Below are 9,890 nucleotides of genomic sequence, written 5' to 3'. Positions count from 1 at the left end.
ATAAAATAAAAGAAGATACACATTACAAATCTCTATTTACAACTGGAGAATTACCACAATACAGACACATATACATGCTTCTGATACCATTGATGGGTGCCAATCATGATAAACACTAAAGAACTCCACTTTGGGTGGGAGTCAAAAAACAATACAACTCCAATTCGGGGTAGGAGCTTTACCACAACTCAAGTGCAGTCCTTACCTTAAATACAATCACTGATAACTGATAATAACTAATAGTAACTTATCTATCACAAGCCACATCTCATGTTTCTTAATAACCTCTCAAAAACTCATCAATCGCCATATCAATTAACTGCATTGGACGTTGCATTACATGGAAAGTTTATCTACTTATCAAACAACTTTTTCTTGTTTCTTAATAACCTCATACCACATCCCATGTTCACAATGTTAACTGCGCTAGACATCGCTAACTGCACTGGACATCGCATCACATGGCTAGTTTCTCTGTCCATCGAACAACTTTGACAACTTTTTTTCTTTTCTTTGGGGCTGTGGATGATTCTTTCAATCATGAGGATCATAAAGTTGACTCGATTTTCAATGTACATATCAAAACAAAACAAGTGAAATCAATCCTACAAGTGAAGTTGAATAGGATGAAAAAGCCAATAACTATTGATTTATTTCACAAATATGTGGACTTAAAAACTGTTGCTGTTGCAGACAATTTAAAAACAACAATATCGTAAAACAGTTTGAAAACAATTCAAAACTTGATTGTCTTTTTTTTTTTACCTTTAAGATTTATTGCTTTAAGATTTAGGATAAGATATATATTTAGTTTCCTCCAATTTCCTAATCATAGTAAAAAAGAAGAATAAATTTAAGGAGGTTTGGTTGCCATCCTTCATTTGTCGTGTATTCAAGAGAACGCAATAACTTGGGGTTAGCTCAACGTACTTTATCCACCGATTTATAGTCTAACATCATTTATAGAGGATCACACAAAGTACATGTTGAAGTGGTTTAGGGACTTGGGCATGAATTAGCTGCTAGTATTGTGCAGTCATGAAATTGCTTAAACCTGCCTAAATAACTCTTGTATGATGTCCTAGTAGTTGGGATTTTTTTTTTTTTTAAATTTTTTTTATTCAAATAAAAAATTAATTTCAAAACAAATTTTTTTCACTTTTTAATATTATTTTTTTACTTTTAAATACCAATCATTATTATATATAAACAAAAAGTGTATATATAAAAAGTGTGAACCGTGCCTTGGTGTTTGACAAACACCACCCATACTTTACACAAAATTATGAGTTTGGAAACAGATTCAATCTCGAAAGGACATAAATTTCTTTAAAATTGGTTTGGAAAAAATTTTCTTCAACCTAATCTAATAAGTGTCAAGTGTCATGTCTTACATGTTTTTTTTTTTTAATATTTTAACAATAATTTATTATCATTCTACTAATTTAGGAACTCAAACATTAATTTTTTTAAAACCCAAAATGTTGAAAGACACTTGTCACTTATTAAGGTAGGTTAAAGGAAATTTCCTTAATCTCAAAATCGTGTGTTCCAAACATGATTACAAGCCAATACAGCTTTCTCTTTTACTTTAGTAGTGGGCTGACAAAACGGGTTAACATTTTGTGGGTTTGGGTCAACTTACTTGACTCGTTAACCCATTAAAGGTAAATTTAAACACGACTCATTTAAATAACGAATTGAAACAATACAAGTTGTTTGATCCATTTGATAAACAAGTTGGGCTGGATTGATACTACCCGCATAATCCATCCCTTTATACTTATCATTTGGATTATGGATATGCCTTGGCTGTTTTCTGATGGAACAGATCATATATTATGCGGGCATCAATGTTAAGGTGTTCTTTTGACTCAATTTTGGTGGCTATCACGAAAAACATCCTGCTTAGGTCTCACCAAAAATAAATTTATACTTTTAACTAATATTTTTCCAAACACATTTTATGTTACTCTTTATTTTATTAAAATTTTATTTATTGTTTTATTTTCTTTCTCCCACCACAAGCTACTAGCCCCGCAATCGCAGCCGTCTGTTACTATTTTTTTTTTTTTTTAAGTTTCTTTTGTATATTTGATGATGATGATGGAATTGTGATGAATTGGAGGATGAACGAATTTGTTAGAATAATGGATTAAAATGGGAATGTGTATTGTAGGAATGAAATGTTGACAAGAATTGGCCAATTTGGAGGATTAGGATGGGCTTTTAATTTTTATAGGGCCTAGTTATTATTTTTATGACCCACAACGTATTGGATCCCATTACTATTTTATGGGCCTAATTATTATTAGGATGGGCTTTTTATTTTTTCTGTTACACCAGCCGTTAAAGAGATACGAGAGTGTGAGACTGAGAAGAGTGACCGAGACAAATCACCAAGAGGAAGACACAGAGAGAGGAAGCCGGTGGGCTGAGCGACGCTGTTGGTGACGGTGAAACACCAGCTCCGGAAGCTTCCATGCTCAAGTTCTTCTTTGATAGGTAATTCCTTCCTTAAGTTTGATTTAAGCTCTGATTTTGGGATTTTTTTTTTTTTTTTTTTTTTTGCGATTGAATGTTAGGTTTGGTAGGTTGGTTTTATGGGTATTTGGCTGCGGTGGGAATGGCCGAATAGGGAGGTTTTTCGGCGGAAGTTTCTGGGTTTGATTTTGGTCGAGTCCTTTGGGCTTGGCTGGAAGTTGAAGGGCGGTGGCTAATCATGGAGGTTCTTGGGTTTCCTTTTTGTTTTGAGCGAAGTTAGAGTGGTGTTTCACTGGGTGATTCTCGGTTGGTTCCGATTGGGAGTATGATCAACGTGGTGTTTTTTTTAATGTTTTGGTTTTAGCCGAATTTGAGGTGTATTGGTTTGGTTGCTTTTAGGTTGCTTGTGGCCGAATGGTGTAGTGGTTGTGTTTTGATGGCCTTGCATTGCACCATCTGAATTGTATGAAATTAGCTTTGTTGTTGGAGGTTTGGCTATCCTCTAAATAACCAGAAGTTTATTTTCGTTTTTCTCATATCATTCCATAGTTTTCCATTTACATCAATACAATCCATTCATCCAATTACAATAGACGTCCATTACAACAGAAATTTTTAAACAACAGATTCTTTAACCCTAGGTCTGTTGCGGTTGGGTGCTTTGCATGGAAGGTTGTCTGAAAACTATTCTCCTTTCCCTTCTCTATTTCCTTATGCTATGTGTGATTATTGTTTTGAATGGTGAACACAATTCTATACGTGTCTCTCTGACTTCCTTTTTACCTTTTTTTGTTGGTGTGTTTAGGATATGGAGGTGAATTCGGTGCAACAAGATCACGAGGACGAAGAAGAATTTGTATTGCTTGATCTCAACTGTCTTGCTGGGATACTTGACATCCCACCAAATTTACCATATGTTCTATCTGTAGGTTCCAGACTAGAGATATACAATTCCTTGAGATTTATCAAATTAAGTAAACAAATTTAACATGCACACAGACATGCATATGTATATGGAGTATTGCTTGGATAAACCAAATTACTTTCTTTAGTAGTAGAGGATACCAAGTTTTTAATATTGATGGTGTAAAAGAAACTTTGGTCCTCTGAATTTTTTTTGGGTATGCATATTTTTTGGTAGTGGGACATTTTGTTTTGAAGTTTTTGCTTCAATTTTGTTAATTTATGGCTTGAAGATGATGGCCTCTTTGTCATCACTGGTTTGTCTAACATCTCAGAAATGAATTTTTTTTCCCCTTCAAATCAAATCTATTACCTTAATTTTTTTTTTTTTTTTTTTAATTGCAGGGTCTGGACACATTGAATCCAGTGTTAGTTATAGATGACAAGGTGAAGCTGGTGAGTTAATTGCCTGTGATAATCCTGTATTTCCTTTTAGTGTGACAGTTCATTATCTAAACAGGTTTTCTTTTTATTATTTTTGCTTCTTTTTTCCTCAATCAGATTCTGAATTTATCTGTGCCTTGGGACACACATTAGTGTGTTTTCTTTATATGTTCTGTCCCCTCTTCATTCAAAAATTGAAGTTGTTTTGCGATCTGTCCAACTTTATTCTTTTGGTAGAGCACTATTGTGATAAGATGCTCCCATTTGATTCCCTTGCTCCTTAATTAAAGTTGATACTGTAATAGGATATATATATATATATATAACATTTATTCTATTTCATGATTTGAATGCAGCATTTAAATTGAGTTCATACAACTTGGCTTTTGTTGATTTTGTTGCATTTGACATTGTGTTCATCCTATCTCGGTGAATGAGGGTTTTTTTTCCCCTTTTGCTTTTCAATATGTTCATCCCAAGATTTCGAAAAATAATTTTTTCTACTCATTTTTTTGATGTTTCCCTTGTACACCTCCCTCCCGCATGCAGACTATACTAATGTTCTCCCTTTTGCTCTTTTCATAAAAATTTATTTCCTATAGGCGATAGAGAAACTTTATTCGATCCTTGTACTAGTGTTCGTGCTGGGAGTTACCTTGTTCAATGATAATCAACTAGGACCATTTTGGTAGGTCTAAGTGGTGATAATTTGGGACTTATGTATTATTGAATAATTTATACTTCAGGCAACATGGAATGTCAGGAAGGCAGCAGGTGTTGGGGATAAATGGTGAGAGTTAGTAGAAATAAACAAGATAAAACTTGAAGAGTTATTTTTATTTTTGAGAAAAAAACTTTTGGGGAGATTAACATCTTGGAAAGTCCTACAGTAAAACCATAATACAATATATTGAGACATAACTCAATTTAAAAGCTTAAATCTATAGGTTTGAATTTAATTAGATTATATTATATTAATTACTGGCACTTGTAACAATTATCCAATGTGGGATTGAACATTTTTTATACTCGTGTTTGTGTACTGGGAAAAAACAATGTAACACGTGAAGATGTTTAGGGTATGAATTAAAAAACAATTACAAGGAGTTTTAAAAACTGAAAGTCGGTGGGATTTGACAAATTAAAACTTATTGGAGATTTAATCATAAAACAAAAATTTTTAAAAATATTATTGGAGAAGAACGACAAGGTTAATAATGAATGAAAATTCAGGATAGAATGTAAATGGGAACTATCACTGTATGTGCGAAGAGCGACTTAGTCGAATATGGTGGGAAAATAGCTTGAGAATAATGTCAGAAGTCATAGCAATATATTGGAATAAATGGAATATCATATCCTATATATTTCTATGTTCTGGAATGTCAAGAATTTTCAGAAATATAGCAGTGTAGGGGACTATATTTTATCAGTTGTTGGGGTAAGGTCATGGATATAATGTATAATTTCGTTATTATGGGCTTTTCTTGAATAATTCAATATTCTTGATTTAAACTTATCAGGTTATGCATCCTTTAACCACTCAATTTTGTGGAGATGTCTATATCTTCATAAACCATGGCCTGACCTTTATATTTAGTCTTTCAGCTAGAAATAGTCAGAAATTACTTAACCTACCATTCATTCTCTTTACTTCCTCCATGATATTCCGAGTGGAAATTTTAGCTTTGATCTATTCATTCTATTGTTAGTTAATAGTTAGTATATCCTTCAGGATGAAGAAATAACTTCAGAATTTAGCATTTTGGTTTCATTAAGTCCTATTGCTCTGCTTTTGTTTTTCTCATGGAGTCTAATGTTAAGTTGTGGGGCCTGACTCATGGTTCCCTTCAGGCCTTTGCTGATTCTGGTCTTCTTACAGATCGGAGAATATGAAGAAACAATTGGCACAGGCTTGGTTTTCAAAGAAGAAGGTGAGCTTGTTTTGTGTCACACTCAATTTGTGCTTAATATTCTCTTGTGGAAGGCATGTGATCAATATCACTTGAATGATCACTGAAGCTGTGTTGAGCCACCCATATGACAGAAGTCATATTGACCATTTAATCCATGATTGTATCATCTTTAGGTTTGTGTGCTAAATTGGGTTCTTTTGCAGATGGTACCCCAGTGGTTCATGAAGAGACTGGGCCGTCTGAAGCAAACCTTTTCTCAGGAAAATGTATAATAGATCCAAATCAAACTCCAAGCAAGAATGTGAGGCCGGTAGCGCAGCTTCATAAGATTCTAAAGTTCAGATTGGCACCTGATACTGACATTCAAATTCCAACAGCTGAGCAGCAGGCTAAATGAGTAAGTTCACAATGAAATTCCCTCCGGCATTTCCAAAATCCATTGAGAATCTTAAACTTGGAATCGGAGCCATTGCTTAAGTTTCTTGACCACATTATAGGAATGGAGAGTAGCAATACAAGCTTTGGGTCTGATCAAACTAGTTCAAAAATTGTTTTATGTTTTTTAAACACTAAAAGAAAAGAGATGTGAGTACTTTTTGAACCTTCCTGATTTTGTAAATGAGTAGTGATTTATATACAACTGGCATGCATAAAGAGTGTGCATGCCAGTGTTATAATATTATAAAATATAATTAAAATAATATTTAAACAGTAATATATATATATATATATATATATATATATATATATATGGGGACGGAGCTAGGAAATTTTATGGGAGGGGGCCAACCAAAATTTTTTCGGTTCTTTAGAATTTTTTTATTAAAAAAAATTATTTTGGTTGTTTTTTATGAACTTTACCATAAGGGTCAAAAAAAGTGAGCATTTGAAAGTAAGGGTAAAAAAAATGGACATTTGAAAGTAAGGACCAAAAAAAAAAAAAAAAAAAAACCTTAATGGGCATGACCCAAAAAAATTAAGAATATGCCAAAAGTTTTTATTGGATATGGCCAAAAAATTTAAAAATAGTGCCAAATTTTTTTTGGGAGGATGATTAAAATTAAAACATTACTTTACTTTTTTTTTTTTTTTACTTATAATTTTTTCCTTATTTTGGGGGGGACCATGGCCTACCCCGGTCCCCCTCCCTCCGTCTATATATATATATATATATATATATATGTAACACTGGCATGCATATTGTTCATGCACGCAAGTGTTATATAAATCACTACTATTTGTAAATGAGTAGTGACTTATATAACACTAGCATGCATGAACAGTGTGCACGCCAGTGTTATAATTTTAATTATATTTTATAATATTATAATACTGGCGTGCACACTGTTCATGCACGCCAGTGTTATAATATTATAAAATATAATTTAAATTATATATATATATATATATATATATATATATATATATATATATATAAAATACTGGCGTGCACACTATTCATGCACGTCAGTGTTATATAAATCACTACTCATTTACAAATAGTAGTGATTTATATAATACTGGCGTGCATGAACAGTGTGCATGCCAGTGTTATAATATTATAAAATATAATTAAAATAATATTTAAATAGTAAAAAAAAAAACCTTTTCGGTCAGTTGGGGAGTGCCCTTGTTTAGGATGCTTATTAAAACATTAGATGCCAAGTGATGTAGAAATGCAACTTCAAGGCAAAGTCCAATACTTTGGGTTTTTTTCTCACCGAGAACTAGAGTCGGTGGATTTGAGAAATGTTAGAAATCATATTTTTATTCCACAACTATTCTACAATGTTAATGTTGCAGTTTCAATCAATTCTTGAATTATTCGGTTAATTTCCCTTGAAAGTAAAATCTAAGTTAGTAATAACATGATATAATGGAATCCTGTGCAGTATTTCCTTGCATCTTAAGCAAAGTTTGAATTCAATTGCTGATTTAATTAGTTTTAGCTTTATAATAATGGTTTGACAACAAAATAATAATTAATGCAAAATGGAGAAGACAAAAAGGTTAGTGGTCAAGGCATGAGCAGTTGACCTGGCCACCATTGGGTCATTTGGGTGTCTCTATCTCTTTTATTATGTGTTTATTTATATTTTGGTATTTTAAAAAAATAAATAAATTATATTTTGGTATAAGCAGTCTACCAACCCCTTGCTTAACGCGGGAGATGACTCCAAATTTACAATAAACAAGCGAATGTCAAAAAAAATAAATAAGCGAAGCTAGCGCGTGCACTGACACGAAGAATAGACCACGCGCTCTAACCTTTTTTTTCTTGGCTTTTTTTTTTTTTTTTTTTTTTTTTTTGAAAATTTTTAGAAAGCTCGAGTGAAAATAGTAGTTTATTTTTTCTAAAAATCTAACAAAACTCATGAAAATATCCATTTAACATGCTCCTTTCTTTACTTTAATATTTAACTCTTGTTGTAGATGTTCTTTATATTTCAAGAGCCAAAAAACTTAAGTTTTTTTTTTTTTTTTTAAGCTTATTTTTTACCCTTCTCTCTCTTAATTGGTTTAAAATTAATAATATTTAACTAAAGTAGAGAAAAGTATATAGAGTTTTGATGTTTGATTATTTTTAAAAGTGGTTCTCTAAATTTGATAAAGTGAATTTTTCTCTTCAAATTTAGCTTTTATTTGAGGAGTCAATTGTGAATGTTCTTATGCAAGTATTTTCTGTTTTGAGATGTTTATTAATATTTTTATTTTTTTAAAAAGTGAACAACAATTTTTTACCAAACAAAGTCTTTTTATAGTCTAAAATAGAGTTCAGCAGCGTTTAAAACTTTTAGAAATGTTATTTAATAGATTGTTATATGATAGTCTTATAATTGAGGTGACATAGTAGTAAAAATGAACTATTGTTTTCTTTTTAACAAAGGGAAATCTAATAACTGATTTTTATTGCTACTTCATCAAGTTGTATTGTAGTTTATAACAATAGTCTATTAAATAACATTATCAGTTTCTATTGCTTACTTACTGAATAAAAAAGAAATGCTACATTCTATAGGTAAAAGAAAATTGTGATAATTCTATCCGACATTCTCCTAATAAGGTTGCTTAAATTTAACAAAAAAAAAAATAATGGTTAATTTGGAGTGCCATGTCACCAAAGTATTCTCTCTCATACTCTGGGTCTTGGACGCGTGTTCCCCAGAGAGCGCGAGTTTGGTGTCTAGAGCAACCGCGAGACCAGATTTCGTAAATCCTCAGTCCCGTAACAACACCAATAATAGTGCCGTCTGACGCAAAGGTACCATCATTCTGCTCACGTGGCACAATCAAAAACCTCCACGTGTAAAACCACACACAAAAAACAAAATCCGACAAAGAACGAAAGTCGAATCCAGGAGTAGGACAGACCATGAAATTCCACGCACGGAGATTCCTTAAGAGTGAGCCATAGAGAAAAGAAAAAGTCACAGACATAGAGAGAGAGAGAGAGAGAGCGTGAGAAAGCCATGACAGCGAGGAAATTTCGCCATAAAGAGAGCTCTAAACCCTAACTTCTCTCTCTCTCTCTCTCTCTCTACAGTGGAAAACTTTGTCTCCAATCGCACTCGCACAATTGCTTCTTTTTCCACTTTCTTTTTTCAGTTTCTAGAATTTTCTAATTTGGAGCTTAGTTTACCAATTTTTCGGGGAACAAGTCAGGGATCGGCACCGAAAAGCTTCTCTAATTTCATTTTTTTTCTCGGTATGATTTCGTCAATTTATGTTGCTTTTTTTTAGCTATTTATGGAAATTCTTTCTTCAAAACCCACATTCTCGATCACCTACAATTACCAAGTAAGAGCCAATTTCTGTATCTTTAGCTATTAATCTGTTCGTTGTTGTTGTTGTTGTTATAATTCTCTATTGTTTGATTGGTTTTTTTCAGATGATTATTTTTTGATTTCTTTTGTGCTGAATTTGCAGGTAAACCTTCGCATTTATTCGAATTTACGGAAGTCCGGTGTGTGGATTTGACTCTTCTGATGATTTATTTCCGAACACTGTTTCAACCACTAGTGAATTTTTCATCTAGGCCCCCATTATCCTACTCAATTTCCTATATTTTTCTTCCCTCTGATGTCTTTTTTATATGCTGCTTTAATTGCCTTAGATATCGCCTAAAAATTTGATATTTCGTGT

At 32.6% G+C, this 9,890-nt stretch overlaps 1 protein-coding gene across 2 annotated transcripts; it reads left to right on the top strand.

Moving 5' to 3' along the window:
* The first annotated feature begins 2,361 nt into the window (after positions 1–2,361).
* On the top strand, positions 2,362–9,761 carry LOC132173812 (Transcription factor TFIIIC, tau55-related protein). 2 transcript variants are annotated; one of them, XM_088514738.1, is made up of 6 exons: positions 2,362–2,505; positions 3,290–3,409; positions 3,793–3,843; positions 5,714–5,765; positions 5,951–6,144; positions 9,675–9,761. In XM_088514738.1, exons 2-5 carry the CDS (start codon positions 3,293–3,295, stop codon positions 6,142–6,144), a joined length of 414 nt encoding a protein of 137 aa, XP_088370864.1. In that variant the 5' UTR covers positions 2,362–2,505; positions 3,290–3,292; the 3' UTR covers positions 9,675–9,761. The 2 variants fall into 2 exon arrangements, with proteins under 2 accessions (XP_088370864.1, XP_059441406.2); XM_059585423.2 differs by lacking the exon at positions 9,675–9,761 and having other exon boundaries at positions 5,951–6,351.
* The last annotated feature ends 129 nt before the right edge of the window (positions 9,762–9,890 follow it).

This window comes from Corylus avellana, chromosome 3, assembly GCF_965113065.1.
Source record: "Corylus avellana chromosome 3, dhCorAvel1.hap1.2, whole genome shotgun sequence".
Lineage (NCBI taxonomy): Eukaryota > Viridiplantae > Streptophyta > Magnoliopsida > Fagales > Betulaceae > Corylus > Corylus avellana.
Note: the sequence above shows the minus strand (reverse complement) of the source record. Positions and strands in the feature narration are given on the sequence as shown.

Excerpts from the sequence above, each read along its gene's own strand:
- LOC132173812 (XM_088514738.1), top strand. The coding sequence starts at position 3,293 with ATGGAGGTGAATTCGGTGCAACAAGATCACGAGGACGAAGAAGAATTT. Across the intron at positions 3,410-3,792 it reads ATTTACCATATGTTCTATCT|GGTCTGGACACATTGAATCC; the intron begins GTAGGTTCCAGA and ends TTTTAATTGCAG. Across the intron at positions 3,844-5,713 it reads TAGATGACAAGGTGAAGCTG|ATCGGAGAATATGAAGAAAC; the intron begins GTGAGTTAATTG and ends GTCTTCTTACAG.